This window comes from Rhinolophus sinicus, chromosome 13 (genome assembly GCF_057876585.1).
Source record: "Rhinolophus sinicus isolate RSI-liver-muscle chromosome 13, RSI-T2T, whole genome shotgun sequence".
In the NCBI taxonomy this organism is placed as follows: domain Eukaryota; kingdom Metazoa; phylum Chordata; class Mammalia; order Chiroptera; family Rhinolophidae; genus Rhinolophus; species Rhinolophus sinicus.
Genome location: NC_142513.1, coordinates 51,007,712 through 51,035,304, shown reverse-complemented (window position 1 = coordinate 51,035,304; position 27,593 = coordinate 51,007,712). Strand labels below are relative to the sequence as shown.

The 27,593-nt window shown below is 40.8% G+C and overlaps 1 protein-coding gene across 3 annotated transcripts in view; it reads left to right on the top strand.

The window, feature by feature from the left end:
- ASB7 (ankyrin repeat and SOCS box containing 7) overlaps window positions 1-27,175 on the top strand; it is a 38,499-nt gene extending 11,324 nt beyond the window's left edge. For all 3 annotated transcript variants that reach the window (XM_019726632.3, XM_019726633.3, XM_019726634.3), the window contains 2 exons: window positions 12,933-13,538; window positions 25,974-27,175. In XM_019726632.3, the coding sequence (XP_019582191.1) occupies window positions 12,933-13,538; window positions 25,974-26,113 (746 nt within the window). In that variant the 3' untranslated portion in view covers window positions 26,114-27,175. The remainder of the gene's footprint in view (window positions 1-12,932; window positions 13,539-25,973) is intronic.
- Window positions 27,176-27,593: the final 418 nt, after the last annotated feature.

Below are 27,593 nucleotides of genomic sequence, written 5' to 3'. Positions count from 1 at the left end.
GTACAGAAAATGGGAGACGTCCCACAGCTCTCCTGAGGTTCGTAGTAATTTTGTGAAGACAGGAATATGAAGGGTATCAGCCTGGACTAATTGTAAGGCAGCACTAAACCTCGAGTAGCTGTTGTCACACATCCCAGGGGCCCTGAAATAAGAACAATAATCTTGAAATCGTTGGCTGTTGACAGGACATAGCCATTCCCTGGCCTGTGCCTTCCTTGTAACTGTCCTCCAGCCCTCCCTGCCTCTTGCTCGTACCTCATTTCTCCCTAAAACTTGAAAATGTCAGGTCTTCAATCTATGTAAGAAGAATGCCAGTAGAAAGATCTGAAAAAAAAAATGCAATAAAATAAAAGGTGGGTGTAGGATCAGAACACTTAAAATTCTGGAAGTGCTTAGTAAACTTAAGATGAAGATCAGAGTTCCCATTTTTTTATGCTACCTACTCCTGTTCCTTTCTGTTTCTTCCAGCCTTGCTTTTAAAAACAATTAATTTAGAAAAGTTCAATTACTCAGGTTGACATATGATTTTGTCTCCTGTAAACAAATTAAACAAAATTTCAAATCAGTTACAAATAAAGCCAAAGCCCCCTTTGGCTCATTTCTGCCCCGGCTCAGAAGTAACCATGGGTATGAGTTTGGTTTGGTCCTTATCCTCCCAGGTCATTTCTAATCCTACTACACGTACTCATAAAAAATGTCAGCTTGTGTGTGGCTTAAGAACATAAATTATTTGGTATTATGCCGCTACTGTTTTTTGCTCCACTATATAACTTAAAGATTTTTTTAATATTAGGGGTTGGCAGTTTTCTGTAAAAGGCCAGATAGTAAATATTTTAGGTTTTGCAAGCCCTACTGTTTCTGTTGTAACTACTCACCTCTGCTCTTCTGGTGTGAAAGCAGCCAGAGACAAGGTGTGAATGAACGTGGCCCCGTGCCGATAAAACTTTATTTATATACACTGGTGCAGGGCCACACTTTGCTGAACCCCGTTCATTCTCTCTATAGATATTTATCTTGATGTCAATATCATTATAGATAATATGGGAAATTGTATCTGCCCACCTCCTATTATACCCCCAAACCAGTTCTGGATAAAGACCTAAATGCCACAGAACTTTTTAGAAGAAAATAGAGGCAAATAATGACCCCACAGTATGTACAAGACACAAAAGGCACAAACCATGAGGCAAAAGAACAATAAAAGGCATTCCCAGGTACAGTCTCGTATTTTTTCCCATGAAGGTAGCCGACATCCTTCCTTCTGTCTTCATTGCTCTGTCCTGCCTGCTCAGATGCGAAGTTTTCATACCTGCATGGTCCCATCAGTTTCGCTGTCTGGTGGTGGGGCCCTGGGTCCTAATTACTCTTACCCTGTAATCTGTTTCGACATCCGGTGGGACAAATCTCCTCAATCTCCACGTTCTTGAAGGACGTCTTGGCTATTCTTAGCCCATTACACATCCCTATAAACTTTTAAAACAACAAAAGGAGATATTTGGGGAAGCCCCCCATTTGTTCTTGGGTAGCACCTTGGACTTTCTCCTGTTCCCCTGTGGAGTAAGACATTTTGGGAGTACTGTTTTCTAGCGTGTGCTCCGTCAGTTGGGGAATATTACTAGGAGAGCAGACCTCTTCCTTCCCCCGCCCTTGACCACATGCGACGGCGCTGAGACATGCTCTGTATTGCTCTCAGCCTGGCTTCCGGTCTCTAGGCCAGTGCCTCCAGCTGCCTGCCCAGCCTCTCCATGCTCATGGCTCCCAGCATAGCACGAGCTGGGTGCTTTCCCGCCAAATCTAGAAACCGTTCTTGATACTTTCTTCCTCACCTCCAAGACCATCCACCACTGCTAAGTCTTGTTGATTCTGCCGCCTGAATAGTGGTCAGATCTTCTCACTTCTTTTCCTTGGAGGCAGCGCCCCACCTTTGGGCAAGGAAACCTCGATCCTCTCCAGGACTGTTATGAGGGTCTCCTTCCTCTGTGCTTCCAGTCTCCACTTAGTGTGATCTGTTTAAAATGAAAACATTTCCTTTTTAAAATCCATCAGTGGTTCCGCATTTCTGTTCGGATCACATGTGAAGTCGCTACCTGCAATGTCTGACTCCTCTTACCTTTCCTGCTTCATTTTTGAGCAGCAGCCCCTCTGCGTTCTTTCACATTCGCCGAGCTCGGGCTTTGGCCTGGGACCTGCCTGGGTCGCTCTCTGCTCACCTCACCGCGGCCCGTGGTACCCAGCTCACACCTATTTCTCCTTCAGCTCTCGCTCACTGCCTCCCCAGGGAAATCGCCTCTACTTTCCAGATTCAGTCACATCCCTGTTACAAGGATACTGTTCTCTGTACATTTTTATTGCAGTACCTGAATTATTTTTGTAATGTTCTGTTTAATGTCTGTATCTCCAGTTAGTCCGAAGCTTTGTAAGAGTAAACTCATATCTGTTTTGTTCCCAATAAGAGAGAGAGAACACCAGTTGTATCTAAGATAATTGTTCCCCAGCTTTAAAGAGACAAGACCAATTCTTTCATTACAAAATATCGATTAAAAATTAGCCAGCCTTCTGGTGGGATTAAAACAAGTACCTGAAATTCATCATACTTGCTTTTTTCCTAAAACCACCATTTCTTTAGGAGCTTACAAACCTCCAGTCAGATTGGCCCCCTCCCATTAATAAGCGCATTTTGTGATGACGGACTTCAAGGTGAAATGAACTCACGGATTCAAATATGGGAAAGCGAATGAAATAACCCACAGGAAACAGGGTTCATTCTCTCTCTCTCTCTCTCTCTCTCTCTCTCTCTCTCTCTCTCTCTCTGTCTCTCTCTAGAGAGAATTCATATCGATAGTTAGAAGAGGTGGCCCATCGGTCCTATATAAATCACTTATTAACATTTATATATTCAGCAAATACTTATTGAGCATGTAACACCTGCCAGACAAGAGAGAACTAGGAAGGCCTGTCCGAAAGCTTTGGAATAGTTCAGGCAAGAGGTGCCAGTGGCTCCATCGAGATAGCATGGGTGTGTTGAGAAATGGTAAGATTCTGGATGTAGTTAAAAGTGGAGCCCACAGGATTTGCTGATAGAATGGAGGTGAAAGTGAAAGACACCAAGAGTAACTGAGGTTTGGGGCCTGAGGATCAGGAAGAGAAGAGTTGCCATTTATTGAGCGGGAAGAGGAAAGTTAGCCAAGTGCCATTTTAAAAAACGGGACTTAGATGTTTAATACAAGCCACATGCCTGACAAGAAACTCTTTATCTGAAGTAGATTAAAGGATCTGATCTCACCACTGTTAAATCTATACACCAGCGCAGTAAAACTACCCATCAGTGATCGCACAGAGTTGACAGAACTGTGACCGTGCTGGGGTGACAGTGATGTGACCAGAGACGGAGGCCTGGTCGGACAACAGCTACATGAAGCCATTCTTGCTGCCTCTTATGGGAGAAATCTAGTTTCATTGAGAAAAGGACCAGGTTTGACTCTCTCACTTAACCTAACCCTATGCTGTCCATAGCATGTGGCTACTTAGCATTTAAATTAAACGAAAAATTCAGTTGCCATCACACTAACCATGTTTCAAGTGCTGAGTCGCCACCTGTGACTAGCAGCCACCATATTAGATCTCAGATATAAAACCCTGGCCTGTGCAGATAAATGACATTTTGCTGCCTTACTTTTAAACATCCCGCTTCAAAATGATGACGACTTAGGGTTTTATAATGTCGAAAAATATTAGTGTTTCTAAACACACATGTGATGCATGTAATTGTATCTCCGTACAAGTTACGGTAACCTTTCCGACCAGGTTAGTGTGCTGTTGGCATTACGGCGAAGAGTCTCTATGATAAGAGTAGGCATTATAAGAAACCCATTATTATTATTATCCTCATTTTCCCATGTTGAATCTTTTTAAAGACACTAAAACCATGTTGGGTATTTTAAGAAAGTAACATTCAAGACTCTGTCTTAGAGCCTTGATTTGTCTTCAGATTCAGTATTTATGCAGACCCACCCAGAAGGCGGTCAGCCGAAGCTCTAGCTGGTAAGTCCGTAAAGCAAATTACCAGAGGAACCTGAGAAAAGTATTTTAGGTCTTCTCTTGATACAGTAGGAAAATCCTCTTGGTGAAACACATGAAAGTAAGCGAGAGAGGTGAGGAATTAAGCAAAGAAATCCATAGCAGAGTAGTAAGAAACTATTTTCAGCTCTTCAAAAATGAAAGATTTGGGAAATGAGAATCCCAGATGTGATGAAACAGGGACATTGATTATAGGAATTTTTGAAAACGCTGTGGAAAGCGGTTTAGCCGTATGTATTAGACCCTTAGAAATGGGGGATCTTTTGTCCAATAAATCTACTTCTATTAATTCTTCCAAGGTAGCAGTCTTGAGCACGGGAATTAATTTCTGTATGAAAATTTTATCCCTCAATATATATGTAATTTTAAAAATGGAGGTAATTCTAAGTGCCCAAATATAGAGAAAAGGTTAAGTAATTAGTCTATGATTACAATTATATATAAGTTTTCTAAACATGTAGAAGAAAAGCTGAAAGTTTATCATCAATGTTGACAGTAGTAATTAGGGAATGCTGTTTTTTGCCTTTCCACTTTTCTAAACTTTCAGTTTTTCATTAATGAAAAAGTATTAAATCTGGGGGTCTGGGGGAAATACTGTTTGGAAACATCATACCATCTGACTTCCCAGCTCTTTATTCTGTGGTGAATTATTAGCAAAGTTTTAGGTATTTGACTAGATTTCCCCCCCCTCTATGTTTGTTGCTTTTCTTTCCTATATAATACTTAATAACACAATGCATAACTGTGTTTTAGATCTTGAAACAGTGCCTGTGTAACTTAGCTAATTGCATTTGGTGCTTTCCAAAACTTTTTAAAAGAATAATCACATGTATGGTACACACTATACACAACTATGGTACAGTTCACTCTACATATATTTCGTAAATGTGTATGTATACGTACGTATGCTATATACTAGGTACAGTACATACATATTAGTAGGGTGCAGTGCTTACATTTTGCAAAATCTGACTTTCCTGCTTTTAGGATTTTGTAACGTCCAAAGTGTTTGACCTTTAAACACAATGGAAAACATATGAGGTGGAATCATAACATATGGTCAATGTTTAAATTTAAAAAAATAATTTATTACAGTAAAAGACACATTGCCATTAATGCCCCTCCAAATACCCTCCCTCAGTTTGAACACACTTATCCCATCGTTCTTGCCACTTTCTGAAGCAGTTCTGGAAGTCCTCTTTTGTGAGTGTCTTTAGTTGCACTGTCGTGGCTGCCTCGATGTCCAAAATAGATTCAAAACGTGTACCTTTCATGGTCATTTTGATTTTGGAGAAGAGCCAGAAGTCACATGGTGCGAGATCTGGTGACTAAGGTGGATGAGGACACACCGTAATGTTTTTATTTGACAGAAATTCCCATATCCCAGAAGCAATATGTGACACAGAGCCTTTCTACTGTGACCACAAAATACGGTGAGTGCTGCTGCCAAGTGCCATCCAATGGAAAGGCAGGATCTACAATACGGGAAGCAGCACATCGAACCTTAGCAACAGTGTGTGACCAGTTTCAACTTGTTCAGTGCAGTGTTGGGTGTGAGCTACGGTTGAGAGAAGGTGTGTTTTAAAGTGTGCCTTAAATCATCCTCTATCATGACAACACTCCATGTCACACATCGCTCCTGGTGTACGGCAATTTCTGTCAAATAAAAACATTACAGTGTGTCCTCATCCACCTTATTCACTGGGTCTGCCATAGTGCAACTCTGGCTCTTCCCCAAAGTCAAAATGATTCAGGACATTGAGGCGGCCATGACAGTGCAACTAACGATACTCACAAAAGAGGACTTCCAGAACTGCTTCAGAAAGTGGCAAGAATGATGGGATAAGTGTGTTCAAAGCGAGGGGGAGTATTTTGATGGGGATTAAAGGTAATATATCTTTTACTATAATAAAAATTTTTTTATTTAAACATTCACCATGTTGTTTGATCACACCTTGTACAATAGTCATTCTGTACAAATCCTGGTAATATTTTTGACAAGGTTAGTATATATGTTCTAGTCCTTAGAACAACCAGTAAAAAAAAAAAGCAGGCATACCTCATTTTATTGCACTGTGTTTTATTGCACTTCACAGATACTGTGTTTTTCTACAACTTGAAAGTTCATTACAACGCGGCATCGGGCCTGTCTATTGGTGTCATTTTTCCAACAGCAACTGCTCACTTTGTGTCTCTGTGTCACATTTTGGTGATTCTCACAATAGTTCATACTTTTTCATTATTATTATATTTATTATAGTGACCTGTGATCAGTGATCTTGAGTGTTGCTAGGGCAAGACCCTCCACCTGCAAAAAGATTACTATTCATTGAAGGCTCAGATGATGGTGAGCATTTTTAGCAATAAAAATTTTTCATTAAAATAGGTACATTTTTTTAAAAATGTAATGCTGCTGCACACTTAATATAGTATAGTGTAAACATAACTATTATATGCGCTGACAAACCAAAATATTCATGTGACTCGCTTCATGGCGATATTTGCTTTTTTTGCAGTGGTCTGGAACTAAACCTGCAGTATGTCCGAGGTATGCCTGTAATGCAAAGAAGTATAGCTAAAAAGCCAATAGAGAAATCAAAATGGGTTGTTAAAAAATGTCCTACTAGTACCCCGAAAAATAAAAAACACAAAAACCAAAACAGTAGAGGGAAGAAGAGGAACAATAGAGGAGACACATGGAAAGCGAATAATAAAATGGTAAATCTAAACTCAACTGTATCAATAATTACATTAAACACTAATGGACTAAATACTCCAATTAAAAGCTAGGAATTGTCAGAGAGGATAAATAGGCAACACTCAATTATATGGTGCTGTAAGAGATACACTTTAAATATCAAGATACAGATAGGTTGAAAGTAGATGAATGGATAAAGATATACCATGCAAATGGCAAACCTGTGAAGGCTGAGTGGCTCCGTTAATATATAAAATAGATTTCAAGACAAAGTGTTACCAGAACTAAAGAAAGACATTTCACAGTGACAAATGGAACAGTTTATTAGGAAAAATAACAATTATAAAATGTGCACACACCTAGGAAAAGAGCTTCAAAATACATGAGGCAAAAAATTGGCAAAGGGAGAAATGAACAGTTTCATAACCATAGTTGGAGATTTTAACACCTCAGCAATTGGTAGAGCAACTGGATAAAAGAAATCCATAACTGGAGGAAATCTGAAAAACATTATCAAACACGTTGACCTGATATTTTTGAAAATTACACCCAACACCTTCAGAATATGCATTGTTTTCATGTGTGCGTGATATGGACACCAGGAAAAACATGTATACTGGTAATAAAGTAAGTCTCAATAAATTTATAAAGACTGAAAGCATAAGAGTATGTTCTTTGACTGCAATTTTATTAGAAATCAACAGCAAAAAGATATCTAGGATAGCCGCAGATATTTGGAAATTAAACTATTTTGAAATGAATGATAATGGAAATATATCAGAATTTGTGGGGTGCATTAAAGCAATGCCAAGAGAAAATTTTATAGATTTAAATGCTTGTAGTAGAAAAGAAGAAGTATCTTAAATCAATTGTGTAAGTCTTTACCTTAAGAAGCTTGAAAAAGAAGAAATGGAACCCAAAGTGGCTGATGCCATCTGCCCTCTCTGCGCCCCCCGTTCCCATCTCTGGGGCACATTGCTGTGAGCACTGGCAGCCTCATTGCTGCCAGAGAGGGCTGACCTGAGTTTGGAACTCAGTAGAAATGCCCCATACCTAGAGCATTGTTGAAAATAACAGTGGTCTCAATCTAGGTGGCAAACAGTCTGGAAGGGCCAACCACATAGCTGCCTGAGGCTGTGATATTGGTTGGGCAGGCAACAAAGCAACCTCACATTTAACAGGAGACTTGCTAAATGAGAAAGCCAGGTGGGCTTTGATAAGCTTTTCTATATTCCTGGGGCTCTGGAAGTCTGTATGAATGCTTAAAAAAGACCAGAGAGGACCCCAGTTATCTACTCATCCCTGGCTGAACAGGAGGCTAGAAAAGGAGAGTGGGGCACATTGTAAATTACCTCCTTATTCAATGTGTGCCTCAACCTATACACAGATTCCCTTGGCAAAGGGTGGAAGCCTTATTGGCTCCAGATGCTTAAGCACAACCTCTGGCCCGTCACTGATCAAACGTAAGTTATTTTGGCCAAATACAAGCTATTCCTAGGAACAGCACCTAGAAAGCCAGACTTTAATAATAATAACTAAGAGTAATGTGAATAACAAAAACAGAACAGAGACACGTGGCTACCTACTGTAGGGGAGACAGAGTATATAGAATTAGTATAGGCAGTTCACTAAAACACAGCAGTAGCAACCCACCAGGAAGGGGTGAAGATCAGAATCGAGGGTTGCTGTGAGACATGCAAAGAAATTGGAACTTGTAACTCATACACAGGACATAAAACCAGCCAATAGAAAATGTCTCTGAGGGAGCCGAGATGTTGCATTTAGTTAACAAAACTTAAGAGCAGCTATATAAATGTGTCCAAAAATCTAAGGAAACTATATTGAAAGAAAGAAAAAGATGACGGCAGCAACTCATCAAATAGAGACTATCAATAAAGAGAATTTATATATGTATACAAGTATGTATATGTGTATGTACACATGTATGTATTTATGTCTATGTGTGTGTGTATATGTATATTCCTAAATAGAAATTCTGGAGTTGAAAGGTAACAGTAACTAAAGTAACTGGAGTAAAGTAAACTAAAGTAACTAAAGAATTCACTGGAGTTGTTAACAGCAGGTTTGAGCTGGAGGAAAATTAATAGACATCCAGTTTGAGGAACATAATAGAAAAATGAATTTTCAAAAAAAGAACAGACATCCATAGACAAGTGAAACACGATCCAGCATATCAAAAAATGCATGAGGCATAATGGGAGTGCCAGAAAAGAGAGGAGAAAGAGTGAAAGGGGCAGATGAAAGCAATAATGGTCAGAAGCTTCCTACATTTAATGAAAATGATTAAACGACACATCTGAGAAGCTCAGCAAAGTCCAAGTAGGATAAACTCATCTAGACACACACTAGTCAAAATGTGGAAAGGAAAGCCAAAAGAAAGAGAAAATCTTGAAAGCACCTAGAGAAGTGACTCATTATGTATGAGGTTTCCTCAATAGGATTAACAGCTGATTTCTCATTAAGAATTAACAGTGGCCAGAGGGCAGTAGGATGACATATTCTAATTGCTGAAAACAGACAGCTGTCAACCAAGAATTTTATATCTAGTAAAACTATCCTTCCAAAATGATGCTAAAATAAAGATGTTCCCAGATAAATGAAGAGGATTTGTTGCTCTCAGACCTGCCTTACAAGGACTAAAAGAAGTCCTTCAGGCTTAAAGAAAAAGGCCACCTGTAATTCAAATTCACACACAAAAATAAAGATCACTGGTAAAGGTAATGACACAGGAACATATGAAAAAACTATTGGTTTTCTATCACTGTGTAACAAGTTACGTGAACATACAGCTTAGTACAACACACGTTTACTTACTACTTCACAGTTTTAAGGTGTTGGCCAGACTCTTCCCTGGCTTGTCTGGAGAATGCTTCCAAGCTCACTCACGGTGTTAGCAGATGAATTTCCTTGCAACTCTAAGACAGAGGGTCTCAGCTTCTTGCTGGTTGCAGGTTGTGGTTCCTCGAGATAACAGTAGATTCTTGTCCTGTGGGCTTTCCCACCATGGCTGCTTACCTCATCAAGGCAGCAAGGAGAGCCTGCCTCTACAGTGAGTCAGGAAGCAAGATGGAATCTCAGGTAGCATAACATAATCCCAGTACGTAGTGACATTCCATCACCGTTGCTCGATTCTGTTGGTTAGAAGGAAGTCACACGTTCTACTGCCATTCAAGGAGAGAGGATTGCATAAATAGCAACAATGAAATTCCTAACAGCATGCTAAATGAAATAAGTCAAACACAAAAGTCTACGTACTGTATGATTCTGTTTATGTAAAATTCCAGAAAGGCAAAAGTTTAGTGGTTATCTGAGGCCCAGAGTCCTGGCTGGGAATTGACCATAAAGAGGCTGGGAGGAACTTTTTGAGATGATGGAAATGTTTTGATTGTGGTGGTTACATGACTGTATACAGTTTATCAAAGTTCGTCAACCTTCACACTTAAAGAGGTAAAGTTTATTGTACCTCAGTAAAGCTGTTGGGGAAAATAGAAACCATATTGATAGAGAATGTTTATTTGCTTTATTTAATATATACTTCATATTTTTCAACAGATGTCAGTGGGTTTCATGAGACTTTGCTGCATTTTGTTTAAAATAGTTTGCTCCTGGAGGTGGGGGGAAGATTGCTGAGGGGACAAAATAATGAGGTTGATGTGACTGCCGTCTTAGTGTTCAGGGAAAGCTTTTCTGATGAAGGAACATTTGAGCAGACACTCACTGAATAAAACAGTTCGGTTCAGTTCAAAGTTTTCTTCGTATGTACCTTGCACGCTTCATACTGAATTCATATCTAGGTGTTTTGTAGTTTCTGTTGCTATTATAAGTGAGATCTTTTTCTTACCGCACTGGCTAGCAATAACCCTTAAATTAATTGTTTGCATCTTTATTTGTCTTAGATCTCCCATTTGTTAATTCCTCAAGCCGGTCACTGTACAGGTTTGATGCATTGTGACCTAAAGTTCTTTATTCTGTGCCGTGTTTCCAGCGTGTGCTCAGCTAATGCATGTGACTGGTTTGTACTGAGACTAAGCAGACCGTTGCTGTATGTGTTAATCATTGTTTGTCCTAGCTCAGTATAGCACCAAAATGTAAGTAAAACCTACAAAGACCTAAAGTAGAAAGCCAAAAATGCAAGGACAATTTAACGTAACATGATTTTAATTTTGCTGTCAAATAGAGTGAGTATAAGAATGTTGGCTGGTATATTTAAAGGTACCCCAGATGGATGAAAGGTGGGAGAAATAAAAGAAGGTATTACATTTCACTAACCGATTAAGAGAGAATGTTTGGAAGCAGTTGATTGGTCAGGTATAGATTAGAAACGGACGTCTTGGCAAGAGGTTTCATTTAAATACAAGGGCGCTTAGTCTTCTAGTTAAGTGAGGTGTCTGAAACATTAGGAGCTCATGTTTTTCCATACCAGTAGATGGCAGCAAAGTGCTGTGTTAAAATATTCTTGCCTTCATTTTTTATTTTTTTAAGTCACTTTGTAAATAGGTACTGTATATTTTTCTCGTAGTGAAGACCAAGGCAGATATGATACCTTTATTTTCTTTAATTGGATAAAAGTAATATTACTGTGGTATACTGTTAGTTTATATTTAATGATTGTAGAAATTCAAGTGATATAGCTTATCTAAAAAGTGTCAACTTTTTACAGATTTTGTTAGCAACTACTTAAATTTGCATTCTCCATAATGTTATTTTACATATAGTTTTCTGTCTCATAGATTTTTCTAAGAGACCCAGCTGTGATATATTTTAGAACTAAATAACATTTTACTACACAATACCCAAGTGTTTAATCATACAATTCTGGAGGCTATTTGTTTGAAACACACTCCTGAATTTTTCTCTTTCATGAACAAACCAGAAATTAAGGATGACTTTTATAAGAAGAAAGCATTTTAATCCTAGATACTTAACTGTGTTTCCCCGAAAGTAAGACCTAGCCGGACCATCAGCTCTAATGCATCTTTTGCAGCAAAAATTAATATTTTAGTAATATAAAAATTATGTTATAGTAAAATAAGACCGAGTCTTATATTATAGTAAAATAAGACCGGGTCTTATATTAATTTTTGCTCCAAAAGTCGCATTAGAGCTGATGGCCCAGCTAGGTCTTATTTTCGGGAAACACGGTAGGTCTGACCAATTCATTTTCACATGGAATCGCTGGTCTCCAGGAAGTGAGACACATAATATGGGGGGCGAGGGGCGCTATCTTGCTCCATTCTGTAACTCCCCAAAAGGCCAGTGGGATAAGAGCTACACAGAACTGACCCTAGGCTCCAGGAAATAGCTGGGGCAGGTGACAAAAGTTTCTGACTTGAGTCACATAGCAGATAAATGACTGTAGCTTCTTTCTTCCTTTCTCTCTCTCCCTCTCTCCCTCTCTCCCTCTGTCTCTCTGTCTCTCTCTCTCTCCTCCCTGAAATCATTTTAGGAGAGGGTTTTGGAATTGTTTTAGAAGATAATATTTGTTCAGTGATGAGGTTTCTTCCAGTTTTTCACACAATGCACTGTTTAATTCTTACAGACTCTGAAGTGCTTCTAAAACGAAGCATTCAGAATAGACTTATCTTATGAAAACATGATTTATCCAGATACTTAACATATATCTTACATGCCTTGGAATTTTTACAGACCACAGAAGAACTCTTTTATTTTTTACCTCGTACACCCTAAAACAACACAGTCTGCCAGGCCGCAGTACAGCCGTAATATAGAGCAGCAAATGTTGCTACACATGCTTCTCTTTAAGACCAAGAAGAAGCACAAAAGAAAACAAAACAAAATGTTAAAACAGAAGAGAAACATGAAACAATAGAGAGATGAGGGGATTTGATCAGATGAGCAAAGACGGGATGTGGGGATGTGAACTCGGTGATTTTTGAATATATCTCTTAAACACCTTGTAAGTCAGCCTCTTTCCGTTAACCAGGTTTGGTAACTTTCTTCCAAACTTTTATTTGCCATTAAAACTCGATTACAAAGAAACCGAGGACAGAAGCGCTTGCTGTTCATTGTAATGTCGAATCATCTCACACTTTGTATGCGAGTCGGCTGACCCCGTCAGAGTTGGTTGTTTTGTCCTGGAGTCTGCTAACGTTTTCATTTTGGCTTTTCACTCTAGCGGACCCCACGGTGAAGGACTTAATCGGAGGCTTCACCGCCCTTCACTACGCAGCCATGCATGGCCGGGCCCGGATTGCACGCTTGATGTTAGAATCTGAATACAGGGGCGACATTATTAACGCAAAAAGCAACGACGGCTGGACTCCCCTCCACGTGGCCGCTCACTACGGTAGGGACTCGTTTGTCCGACTCCTCCTGGAGTTCAAGGCCGAGGTCGACCCGCTCAGTGATAAAGGTACCACGCCACTTCAGCTCGCCATCATCCGGGAGAGGTCCAGTTGCGTGAAAATCCTCCTGGACCACAATGCCAACATCGACATCCAGAACGGCTTCCTGCTGCGATACGCCGTGATCAAAAGCAATCACTCTTACTGCCGCATGTTCCTTCAGAGGGGAGCAGACACAAACTTGGGTCGCCTAGAAGACGGACAGACTCCCTTACATTTGTCTGCCCTTAGGGATGATGTGCTATGTGCACGGATGTTATATAATTACGGAGCAGACACAAACACCAGGAACTATGAGGGACAGACCCCATTGGCTGTTTCACTAAGTATTTCCGGAAGTAGTCGACCGTGTTTGGATTTCTTACAAGAAGTCACAAGTATGTAATACCATTATTACTACTATTGCATTTTTTTTTTTTAAATTTGCATCTTCTGAGGTGCTTAAGGTGTGTTTACAAAACTAAAAATGACCAAACATTAATCATTCCTGTTAGCACTGCTGGTAAGTAATACCTGATTCATCTTGAATAAAAAAGAAAGCTCCATGTGACAAGATTTCATAATAATTCAGTTGTGTTACTAAAAGTAACAGGGGTTGACAGTCAGGGTGAGAGAAGAAATGGAGAAAAGGACAGAGAGAGGGGAGTGTTTTGAATGAACAAAGATCTATGTTAAAACAAGACAATTCCTACAGGTCGTAGACATAGTTTTCCTGGCTTCAGTGTGAGGAATTGGAACTTTGGATTCCATAGAATTCCATCTGTGTGAGCGTCCTAGTGGGCGTGCTTTATGGCGACACTGTCGTTTACATTTGGTTGTGGTTCTTCTGCTTCATTACGATGTGAGCCCATGGGACAGGAAAGTGTCACTTATTTAGGTGTCCTACTAAAGCAGGTTAAGGATGCGAGAAATTGCTGTAAGAAGAGATTTGCTATCTAGAAAATTTGGTGCCACTGGTTCAGGTCCATATGGGTTCCATTGTACCTGACCTATCTTTGTGTGGGTGCCTATTTTTTGTTTTTTAAACCTGGAATATCTGACCCACCTTGTGAGTGATGCGTGTGTTTGCATTGTGTTTCTGATAGGAGTATTAGTTTGTGAGGATGTAGCCACCCTCTCCTGTCTGGTTTCCTCGCGACCCGTAGAATACGTTTGTCAGAACGTACATCCAACATAAAGCAAAAAAATCTATAAACAAAATGTTTGATTTTGCTGTCTACTGCCCTTCTTAATGAATTCCCTTTTCCTCACCTGATGTTTAACATGAGGGAAGAAGAAATGCATTCTGGATACCAGGTAGTGGGGGTTGGAGTTGGAAGTTTATTTGACCTACTTATAAATAATCCACTCTCTCTCTTGAAACTAAACTTGGGAGTCAGCATTTTACGAAGAAATTAAATATAATTTGGATTTTATGTGTTCATAAGGAAGAAAAGATGAAATTATTACCTCTAAGTGTATTCAGACTAAAGCATGAAAAGAAATCACACTCATGATCTAACTTGCACTGTGCAATACAACTTCCTGTGATGGTGGAAATGGTTCCTCTCTGGACCATCGAACATGGTGGCCACTAACCCCATGGGGCTGTTGAGCACTTGTTATGTGGCTAACACCATTGGGGGACTGAATGTTTTATTTTATTTCATTGTATTAATTCAAATTTAAACAGCCCCAAGTGCCTACTGGCTCCCATATTCTACAGCACAGGACTTCCTGTCTTGGGAGAGGTATTTTAGGCTGTCTGGTAGGTGGCCCCTTGCAGAAAGCTTCTGAGGCACACAGAGGAACCCAAAATGGGGGGTGTTATGTGTGTGCTAGTTCCTCACCAGCTCACCCTGACTCTTCGTATCCAGGCTGCATTTTAGGAAAAGATTACGGTACCATTTCAAATGCTGATTCAGTGTATTTTCTAGCAGTCTTCAGGTATAGACTGGTAGGGGTGTTGGTGTTGTGAAAGATAAGGTTACTCTTGAACTTGAGATTAGGATTCTGTCATGGAATATAACCTATAAAGTGTACCTTTTTCATTATAAATTCTGGATATCTTTTCGTTGTTGTTTTAACTTGTGCACTAGAGACTCTTGGGGAAATTACCGTGGCTTGCGTTCGGGAAGGCGTGCTACGTACATAAATGCCTCAGCCCCTTTTGTTAAATATTTTGCTCCAGGATTGGCAGCATAGACTCGAGCTGGACCACCCGAGTTCGAGCCCTAACTCCACCACAGATTAGCTGTGACCTTGGGCAGGTTACCTAACCGCTCTGTGACTCAGTGTCCTCATCTCAAAATTAGGATAATTGCATCTGTCTTATAGGCTTGTTGTGAGGATTAAATGAGTTAATATGTATAATGCCCTTAAAACAGTGCCTGGTACATCCGAAGTGCTATAGGCATTTTGTTAAATAAAACAGATACTGAAATGAGGGTGGATGGACAGCAAGAGCTGACTTGCTACCAACAGAGTGACTCCTTTAAAGTCTTATTCTACACCCAGGCCTCGGATTTTCAGCTGTGTAGACTGTGTGGTCTGCATCTGGAGACCCAGCAGCTCGCAGGATGCGAGGAGCTACCCTTTATTCCCAGCCCTCAGAGTGCTGGTAGAGAGCAAGAACGCTGAGTTCAAACAAGAGTCACATGTACCTTTAACATTAAGGGCAGATGGAAAAATCAGCTGGGACTGTCTCTTTGTGTTTGAGTTCTCCACTGCACGGGAGCAACGCGTGCACCTAGTAGTTCCTCAGAAAGTGGAGTTGGCTAATTGACTGGATCTGTAAAGGGTGGTCTGCTTCGCAGGAGTAGGGACCATCTGTCTTTTGAAGGTGCCTCACCATAACTCGTTACTTCTTGACTCTTCAGTGGTGTCTCCTGCCCAAAGCCAATTAAGTGTTTCTGTTTCATCTATGCAGTATTTATTAAGATTTTCTTTTCCTCGTGAATAATTATGTGCTAGAAGAACCAACTGTAGCTGACTCTCTTTGGAGAGCTCTACTGAAAGCCAGAGTAGAAGAAGCTTTGGTCGTTGGGGGGCATTAAGTCAACTCCATGAGGTCCCCCAGCCAGTGACAGCTCAGAGCTCCAGGTACTTAAAAGTACCAGACATCTAGATGACCCTTGTGTTGGCAGCAAAGTGTCCAAATTATCAGACAGGCAATGTGAAAAGAACGAGGATTGCTATGTTAAAACTGAGGAAAATAGTAGATGGGAATAGTAATATAACAACTTGCCTGTCTAATGCCTTAATGAAATAGCAGCTTCCATAGGGGCAGTTTCCACACCTTGGCAAAGGGAGGAATGGGTGACACACTGCCCCCTCCAACAGCCCTTGCTGCTCGCACAAGTCTTTGAGTCCACTTCTGAACATTTCCCCTCCTACGTGAAAGTGAAGCCTTCCCATGAAAGGATTCCTCCGGGACAGGCGGAGCAACAGGGCCCCTTTTCTGCAAGTAACGGGATTGGCTAGTCGAACGCAAACCCTGCCTCCTTTCCAAGCAGCATCGTCCAGCCAGAGCCATCACTTACTGCCATCTCCACACTGCCCTGACTGCTCGCAACCTTCCCTCCAGCCCCCGTAGCATTTGCACATCTGTGGGTACCTGCTGTCTCCGTCCCTCCCCTTCCCCTGCAGCGGCCCTTACCTGCCACACGCATACTTTGTGCATGAGCTTCCGAAGTGGGCAGCTTCCCAAACTGTTAAGTTCTTCAATACTTTCTGAACAAAATTCCAGGCGTGCACAGGATGAAAAGCCCACCTCCCTCCCCCTCCCCCCCATCACCTAAAAGTTCTTGCCTGAGGTTCAGCTTTCTCTGGAGTTTCTTTCTTTCTTAAAGTGTTTCGTATACTGAATAACTTCATCCATAGTTGACTAGGAGAGTTTACATTGTGGAGCAGGGAGATGAGGGAAAAAGCACTAAATTACAACGGGCATCTATTATTGTTTAAACCACATCCTCAGGGTATCTTATGAAATAGTCTTCTGGGCATCCTTGATAGTGTTTTCCTGGGTTTGCCCTTTCCTTGTACATAAACGTTAACTTTCTCGTTTGAATTGGGCACACATTTCCACAGTCTTCTCTTTACTTGGTCCGAGAATTTGCGCCCAGTCCCACGTGCCAGAGCTCCCATGATCCTCTTAGCTCCGTAACGGGGTTCCCATATACAATCCTGAAGATTTCTGCCTGTGTCAGAGGTGCTGTTACATCACCCACGTCTGGTGGAGGAGAGCGTCCGGCTTGCCTAATAAACTTGGGCAATCTGCTTCCCCAGCCCCGCCCACTCCATGGACCTCAGTTTCCTCCTCTGCAAAATGGGGCAGTTAGACCCTAGTCCTTGGGATCCCTCGATTTTTAAAATTCTTACCAGTAACTACCCTTAAAGGGGATGATTTCCTGCTGCCTGTGATTTTATTTTATTCTATTTTAATGGATTCATATAGAACAATGGTTTCCTCAGTGTGGATCCTTGGGGGTCTTCAAGACCATTTTAGGTACCCATGAGATCAAAACCAATATCATAACAGTACTAAGATGTCATTTACCTTGATAATGCTGGCACCTCAGCATCAATCAGGGCATAGCTCCAGGGGGCACTGCGGCAGCCATCCTGTTCAGCACCACCGGCCATCTCAGTCAAGAGTATTCCGTTCCATTTCGGAATGTCTTTGGAGAAGCAGTCAAACTAATTTTATTAAATCTCATCCCGTTGAGTGTATACCTTTGTTAACATTCTGTGGAGTGGAAACCGGAAGTATTCTTCCTGCACACGGAAATGATTGAGTTGAGGAAAAGCACTTCCATAATTTGCTTGAGCAGAACCGGCAGCTTCTTTCCTGAAATGCCATTTTTACCTGAAAGATTGACAGCAAAACTATAGCTATTTAGTCTTGGGCATTTGACATATATTTTCCTAAAAATGAATAAAGTTCACGTGTCACCTTCAGGAAAACAACCGACAGTATGTATGGCGTGTCATAAAATTTGAGCTTTCAAGTGGAAATTAGAATTTTGAAAACCATGTATTTGCCACTGTGACATTGACAGTTTTCCAATACTTAAAGACTTTTTTGAGATCAGTGGAGATATTAACAAAGTGATTTTTGTATATACCACATAAAGAAATGGCTTACCATTTGGAAATTCCGCTTTTCCCAGTGAACCACTGTTTTCTGAACAACCAGTACATAACGTTATAGCATCCTGCATGGGTAAGAGATCATTCAGAGGGCAAAATAGACTGATGGATTTTAATGTGAAAGAGTTCGGATCCCGTATTGCAACTAACCCTGAAACACCGCTTGTCGAGTTTTGGTGGAGTATCAAAGAAGATCTGTGATTACCTAGAAAGGCTTTTAAATTTCCCTTCCTTTTCCAACTACATATGTGATTGAGGCTGTATTTTCTTCACCTACTTTGATCAAGAGGGTAGTAACAACAGATAGAATGCAGAAGCAGATCTGTGAGTCCCGCTGCCTCCCGTGAAGCCGGACCTCACAAGATACTTGCAAAAATGTCTAACAGTGCCATTCTTCTCACGAAAACTTTGTGTTTTGGGAAGAAGCCTTTTTTCTTTTCATAAAAATTGATTTCAACTGATAATGACTTTATTACTGTCATTTTTCAGTGAGTCAATGAATATTTTTTTAATTTCTAAATATGGTAAATACAGATATAACCCACATGCACAAAAATTCTTTGAGGTCCTGCAATTTTAATAGTGCAAAGACGCCCTAAACCTAAAAAGTTGAGATCTAGTTCTACATTCAAATTTTTAAGGACACCCAGTGAGCCTCGTGTCCTAGAATTCGATCAGTCTCCAACACATTTCTGTTTGCAGTTATAATCTATGGATAAAATGAAATGTTTTAAATTACTGCTTGCATTATGCCAGCATATTTACTACGTAGGATCTATAGAGACCAGTGATTCCTGAAGTGTGGCTATAAAATTGTGCTTCTGTCAGATGCTCTGGGATAAAAGAAACTTATTATTTAAATTGGTTTGAAAGACTAATGCTCTGGATTCTCGATCGCCATACACGGGTTCCAAGAAGTCCTTGAGTAAATTAACCATTGAGCTTTGCACATCTTGTATTCCTACGGCAAGCTCTAGTACAGATCATTCTTAAGGCAGAGAATATGGTAGTTGGGTTTGTGTTTAATATTCAGAGGAGTCTGAGATGATGCAGAGATCTGTTTCTGGTAGGTGCTGTTCAAAGACTTCCAGTCACCCCCGGTACGCTTCAGTTGTGTGTAAAAGGTAGGCCTGGGTGTGCGTTTTGACTTGTATGTTTTAAGGAGTTAAATGGCTCATATTTCTAAGAGAAAAAGATTAGATAGCTGAGAAGGGAGTTGGGTAAGCTGTTCTGCCGGAGACTTAATCTTTCAAGTCCTTAGGCTTGTTGCTTTCAGGAACATCAATTACAGGTATTTAAAAAGACTACGGGGGTGCCAAAAAAATGTATGCAAGTGTACCCTTTGGTCAACGTTACTCAAACAGTCATTCACCATCATCAGAATTGTCTGGACGCTGATGGGAACCACTCTGAGCACCTCTTGTCATTGCAGAAGTCACACGTGACTTGTATTCATCTTTTGTTATCAGTATATATGGGTATTACAATTTTAATACAGTTTTCCTTTCTTAAAATGCGTATACATTTTTTTGGCACCCTCTGTATTTTATAAACACTGCAATAACCTGAAATATGTTTCTATTTAAATTTCAATAATAGTCAAATGTGATGCAGAACTTAAGCCTGAAAACAAAATTTCAAACTTTAAAAAAGTGAGAATACAAATCATGACTCCTTTTTTAAACAAATTTAGTAAAATGAAATAAATGTAGGCTGTGGCTTTCTCAGCTAAATCCAGTGCACCTACAGGCGTGGAACAGATGAGTACATCAAACGTTGCTTCTACATCAGCTGCCTTTCCTCCTGTGTTCCTTTCAAATGATTCTTTAATCAATTTCTTCGACTTTTTTTTTTTTTTTTAAGGATGATTTATCAAAACAGTGTCTCCTAGTATAACTCTTTGGAGAAATAGTTTAACACATTTTAACTAAGGTTATTTTCGATTATTGGATTTTTTTCCTAATTTCTGATCTACTTGTAGTCTTACTAGGTATTTCAGTCTCAGTTATTAAAATCACTTCTAGAAATAAATAAATAAATTGTGTACAGATTTAAGTCACATTACACCACATTTTAAGGTTCTTTTGATGTAGAAAGTATTTCCTTCTTGCGTGCTGCTTTTGTCATATTTGCATTACTTTCCTATTTTTAATGTAGGCTTCTAGAGATTTCTTGTCACTTGTTAGGGAGCAATATATGGTTTTGATTGGCTTAGTGCAAATGGAAAATATGGGTCAAAGTTCACTTGCCTGTTTTTTTTGGGGGGATGTAACCAATGGACAAATGTCATCAAGGCTGATATTGTACCTTTGGAGTCTATTTAAGGGTTAAGTAAAAGTAGCCTTTTGTTTCACAGTAGCGTGATTTTTATTTTAAGGCAGGCTAAAAACTGCTTTTGTCCTATAAAGTAAGATTTGTTTCACAAATTTCATACTAAGCCCCTTTGAAGGGGGAAGAAGCAAAGGGATAAAACGTGTTTATGGTGGGATTTTAAAATGGGGCGCTGAGCTAAAATAAAGAGGTAATAGGAGCCCATTCCAGACGTTGACCTAAGATGGAAAGGGTGCTTGAAGGAAAAGTCAGACTGTATAAAGCCATCTAGAGGATGCTAAGTCTTTCTTTTTGTTTCTTTGCACCCTCCCCTTCTACCTCCAGTCTCTGCCCCCCTCTTTCCCAAAGAAAACCTATTTTGGTTTCATTTTGTTCACTTTAGTCATGAAAAAAATGTTTTGTCTCTCTGTCCACCTTTACAGATATTTTATTCAAATAAGTAAGTTTAGTCTATCTTAAAAACAGTAATGGCAATGTCAAAAGGAGGTGGTTTAGGATATTTAATTTCCTAAGTTATGCTGCTGCCCTGGTTCTGTAATTTACACTAGGCAAGACCCTTCAAAAGCTGATGTCCTATTTTATCCCAGCCTAATTAATACTACTGATGGGCTGCTTTACCAAATGGACAGACGAATAACCCTCTGAGCTGTTAGGTAAATCCACTGTCGTTTGTTAGTATGAACACCTTGTAGTGTTTCTGCATTCCTCAGAGTGTTTGTAATTCCTTAAATTATACTCTTTTGGGAGATGTCCCCCAGGTCTCTCCTGTTACAATCCCATGAATAAGGCAGTCGTTACCTAACAGGGTGGGGTAATTTCCTCAGACACCTCAACGTGTGTGTGTGTGTGTGTGTGTGTGTGTGTGTGTGTGTACTTTCGTTCCCTTTGTTCTCTTTCTCTGCTCACTTTTCCTCTGCCACACCCTCCTCCTCCTCCCTTGCCCCTTTAATCGTTGGGATCATGTGTTTTTGAGCACAGAGTAGGTGCTCAGGAAATACTTTTGAGTGATATGTTGACAAGAAAATAAATACTTTTTTTCAATGATAAATCTTTAGTTCTTAAAATGATGTTCCTGAAAATGCAGCTCCTCGGTCTTAGAAATAACAATAATTACAATGAATGCTCCTCATTCCTCTCGTTACTTAGCCTGCTTTCCACTCTGCTACTGCGTGGCAAGACGAGTTACTATCTGTATGTTTGTGCAGCAGTCGTGTAATGATACCCCTCTTTTTATCACTGCACATCTTTTCATACAGTTACAGTTCTCACACCTCTCCCTGATTCAAGGGGTGCAGTGGTTTCCGGAGTGGGATTTCCATCCATTTGCCCAGGACGATTTCCCAGTGATGGATTACCCATTGCTCTTTTACGGCTAAGCTGTCAACTAGTCTTCTTACGCTGAACACTAGGAAGTGGGGACTTCAGCTTCCAAGAAGGAGCCCTGTCCTTTTCTGGGAAGGAGAAGCATTCTCTGTACGAGTATTTAAAAATGACTATTGTAATATTTATTTACGTGGTATTTTTATGTAGGTCTTACTATATGCCTGGTGCTATCCTAAGCACTTGCCACAATTAACTTTCATGCTTCTGAAGTCTATGCCATAGGTCATGGTCCTCAAATCGTAGATGAGAACACTGAGGCAGGAGGGTCGCTTGCCCGTGATAGCACAGGTTGTAAGTGATGGGACCAGGATTCACACCCAGGTAGCCTGGCCCCGGAGTTGATGCTTTGAACCGCTGCGTGGGTCTGCCATTCAAGGCCATTCTGCAGACAGGCACTACACACGGTCAGGAAATGGTTAATAGATCAGATTCTCCAGAACATGCAAAGATTGGCATAACACACTGCTTAAGGAGAAGAAGCATCAGTAGCCAACTGAGTAAAGCGTTCCAATATTTAGGCATAGAACATGCATTGTTTCCTGGGAAAGGCCATTGAAGATCATTTCGGAGGGTGGTGGCATTTCTGCAGCTCGTGTCCCTGAGCCAGTGACACCTCTAGTGTGCTGCCTGGGAAACTTCTTAACTAGGTCATTAGGGCTTTTCCTGCTTTCCACATGGCCACAGGTGACAACGTGGCCAAACTTGCCACCGCTGTTAAAAGCCCCCTCTCCCCTTGCTTCCAGCTTCTAGTCACATTTAAAAATCTTTCCCTTAGGCCCTGACTGACAGCTTCCTCAAAGCCCTTCCCCGTCACAAAGCCACACAGCACATATTATACCGTAGATTTTTTTTTATGGCAACACCCTCCTGCCACTTCCCAGAATCTCACCTGGTTATCCAATGCTGCAAAACTTCAAAACTCAGTGGCTTAACACAGAAATCCTTGATTATTTTACTTCCCTGTTCCACGCAGTGTCGCCTAGAGTCCCTTGACTGGGGCCTCACCACTTTCAAAATGGTGCACTCAGGTGGCTGGCAAGTTGGTGCTGGCAGCTGCCTGGGAGCCCAGCCAGGACTGTGGGCACTGACCTCGATTCCTTTTTATAGGCTGCTCGGACTTCTTTGTGGCATGGTGGTAGCTGTGTCCCAAGAGCCAGGTCAAAGCCGTATCACCTTTTGTGACGTAGCCCTACCAGTCACATAACATCACATCCGCCATAGTCACGAGCCCACCCAGTTAGTTGCAAGGACAGGGAACCTAGACTCGCATCTCTGAATGATGGAAGTATCCAGTCACACTGCAGCGAAGAGCAGGAGGCATAGGAGATATTGTGGTCGTTTTTGGAGAGCGCAGTCTGCCATAAAACGAGACTTATCAGAAGATCTCACATTCTATAACCTGTCATCTTCGTCCTTCCTTTTTCACCTTAGCTAAGCAGTTCCAACTATTTAGTTTTTCCCCTTTGTTGGATGGTATGTCTTCACTTAAGTACGCATGTATACTTCTATATGTCGACCTTGTACTCATCTGGTTTTTGCCTGAATACATTATGGTGGTTCTTTTTATTAATGTCCTTGAAAAGAACCTGCTATCTATTAGGAAAATCAGATTCCTTGGGAAAAAAAAAAAGATTCGCATCTAACTCATCTTCTGGTTTGCATTTGCAGATCAAATACTGGAAGCATTTATTGAAAAATGACAGTGATCATTTATTCTCTTCCTAGTGGTAGCCTACGAATGGTGATGAAAAAAATTCAAAACAGCTTAGACAGTGATTTGCTGTTGACATGGGTGTGTTTTGCAATGAGTTGACTGTTTTATGCTTTAAGGGCAGCCTGCTAAGTATTCATTCGTGCAGCTAGCATTTGTTGAATATTGTGTCAGGCTTCGGGCTGACATTGGCAGCCAGAAGAGGTCCTGCCCTCATGGCACACAGTGAGGCAGACGGGCACTGATAGGTCATTCCACATACATCAAATCACAACCACGGTAAACACGCAAGGAGCTCCGAGAGTATCTTCTGGGGAAGCTGACCTCGTCTCCCCGAGTGACATGCCCTCTGAGCCGAGGTCTGGAAGATGGAGAAGACGTAATCTTACGGAGAGACGTGTCGGGATGTGTGTCACAGCTACACACAGACCCTGGTGCAGACCTCTGTAAACGCACACCTCTCGTTTACAGACATTTCTGGGGAAGCAGTAGCTCTGCTGTGACTCTACTTAGAGCCCAGCTAGTACGTAACTCTTGGAAGGCACATGTTCAGACAGGCCTTTCAGAGGTCGGAGTTTCAAGGAGCCTTTCTCATTTGTGAAGAATTACTTAATTTCGAATAACCGTGATCACTAGAGACAAGAGCAATTCAAGTAAGGGCTCAAGTACGGTGGTTCTGGAACAGTGGTTCTCCGTGTGTGTCCCCAAGACCCTCTCAGGGTATCTGAGGTCAAAACAATTCTCGTAATAGTACTGAGACATTATTTGCCTTTCCTACATTCCTCCTATTCTCGAGGTAAGTGGCCTTTTCCAGACATAGATGATGTGGCTTCATCACAGCAGAGCAGATGCAGAAGCATAAATGAGAATTCAACCAGTATTATTAGGCCAGACCTTTAAAAGCTTTGCAAAAATGGAAAAGAATGTCGTTCTTCTCACTATTTTTTTGAAATGTTTGTTATTTTCATAACAATGATGTTTATGCTAGCATGTAATGGGTTTGTTTTTATTGTTTCTAAATGAGTTAAAACGTAATTCTAAATGTTCTGTTTTGGCTTCTAATATGGTAATGACTGCTAGATATGACTGCTAGATATAACCCACATAAACAGAAGTTCCTTTGGGTCCTCGATCATTTTTAAAGTGTTAAGAGGTTTTGAGACCCAGAAGCCTGAGAACCACTGAAGCATGCATTCTACTTGACTTTGAGCTTGTTACTGAATCTCTCAGATACAAGGAGTCTGAAAAATGGGGGGGTGACGATCAGAGTACTTCCCTCATAAAAGGATTAAAGGAGTTAATATATGTCAAGAGCTTTTAAGACTACATGGCACAGAGTAAGCATCCTACATACGTTAGCTTTTATCATTACCATTTAATGGGAAAGCAGAATTTCTGCAAGTCCAAATACTACTGACGCATGGTTGCGAGGAATTTTTGCTTGCGTTTGTGGTCATCTATTGTTTTGGTAAAATGCGACATTCGGAAGTGAAAGAAATTGGATTTTGCAATTTTTATTTTGAGTTGGGTTATGGCAGAGGTTTTTATTGGTAGATGGTCAGAGTGTGAGGTGGGAAGAGACATAGATTCGGAATAGTTTGGGGTACTTTTTCCACCCCCCGCCCTCCCAGTCTACACCCTCATCCCCACAGCCAAGGTTCTGCTCTGTCCAGAATCGTGGTGAATGGGGGAAAGATGTCATTTGGGAAAGCCCCCCAGAAATTGTGCTATGTGTCCAGGCTCCAGTGTCCTCAGCAGTGAGCCGAGAGGAGGAGCCATGTTAGAGAGCATCTCATTTGGTACCCAGTGTTTCAGATGGAGAAACTGAAGCCCAGTGAATGAAGGGTCAGCTCACACAGGATCATTCACCGAGCATATTAGAGACCTAGCCAGGACGAGAACCGGCGTTCTGACTTGTGATGGCAAGAATCCCAGGCTCAGAATGAGAAGCACTGGTTTTAATTGGTCACCTGACATTGAGCAATTTACTGAAAGCCCTGATACTTAAGTGTCCTTATTTGTAAAGTGGAGGTGAGAATAATACCGCCCGTCCCAGGGTTGTGAAAAGGACCGAATGAGACATCACAGGAAGGTGCCCAGGGCACATCCCCTTCGTGGGAGCCTGTTATCATTTGCGTGCTACGTCTAAAGAGAGACGCTTGCCGGTGAACTAAATAACTCTTGTCAGAACCTAAAAGCTTGCCTTAAATAGTGTGCTTTATAGCTTTGTAACCTTTTCTTTTTTCTGTCTTTTTAGGACAGCCCAGAAACTTGCAGGACCTGTGCCGAATTAAAATTCGACAATGTATAGGCCTTCAAAACTTAAAGCTACTTGACGAACTACCAATTGCCAAGGTCATAAAAGACTACTTAAAACACAAATTTGATGATATCTGATGTACCCAGAACTGTGAGCAAGATTAGGAATTATATTCCAGATACTTCAAAGGCTTTGGGCCTTGCACAAAGTATATCCTATGCAATTTCTGATTTGGTGTGAAGTCAGAAAGCAGGTATACACTTTAGGTTTATTTTTGTTTGTTTGTTTGGTTTTCATTGTAGGGGAGGGTTTTTTTTATATATATAAACATACAAACACACACACACACTCACACACACACACATACACACACATACCCCACATGCTTGAAGGTCTTAATTTGGTTTCTTGGTCCAGGTTTAAGAGGTCCAAGCTTTCTATACAATAGTGCATTCACAAAAATGGTTTTTCCTAAATGATGCAAGCAGGTCCGGAGTAGAGAATTTTCCCTTTTCAAATGTACGGTTACACTGGCGTGCAGGATACCCTAAACCAGCAGGGCACGTGTTCAAGTTTGGAGGCACAGCTCCCCCCACGGGGGTCCTGGGTTCTATTGAAAAATGCCCTAAGGAATTTTTTAAAGTGAGGCTGTCACCTCATTCATTTTTAATGAATACAAATTGGCTCTTTCGAACTGTTCTTTTCCTAATTACTGTAGCTTTCGGGTGACATAAATCCGGTACCTCTGCTCTCCTGTTGGTGTGCTCTTGTTTTTAACTTATTTTTTTTTAACAACTGTAGTACACTACCCAGAGACACTGCCTGTCAACTTCCGTCTCATTGAATTGTGCTTTTAAAACAAAGAAAAATGAATGAGAAAGAAAATAACTCGATGAAGCCAGTGTATTCTGTTTTAATAACAGTGTTCCCGGTGCAATACCCTTCCTGGTGGATTCCATCCATTCTTTCACTTGATGGCCCTCATTCCACAGCTGGCTCTGACCGTCAGACCCGCCACTTTAATTTTCACTGCAGAACCCTACTGTGTCTGTCGCAATTGCCACTTTAGCTTTGTCCTTCCCTTCACTTTCCGCAGAAAATTTCATATCCTGGTGGTAGCGTATTCCCTAAAAATAGCCTCAAATATTGTCAAACCATTTGACTTTAATGATTAAATAATTTGGAGTGGTTTCATGGTGTTTTTTTTGTTGTTGTTGTTTTGTTTTTCCCGGTTAAGGAAAATTTCTAAAGGGTAACACTTCTAACATGTGTACATTTGTAAGTCTGATTAATTCCTAATATGCTAATGAAACATGTCCTGTCTGTTTTAAGGTTATACACAGTGCAGCTCTTCTAGACAGAGTTTTTTTTATTATTTTTTTTCTCCTGGGTTGATGGGGCATATGCTGATGCCGGCCGTGTAAAAACGGATATGATAATGTGTCAGTAACAGTGGAGAAGCTTCCAGATCCATTAGGGATCTGTGATGGTGCCCTTGGAAATGTGTCCTGTACTTGATTTGTCATCATATTAGTTCCCCCCCCAAAAAAAAAAAAACTTTCCAGCCATCCCAGTATTATTCTTAGCACTTTGGGATATTTCAAAATAATGACATGC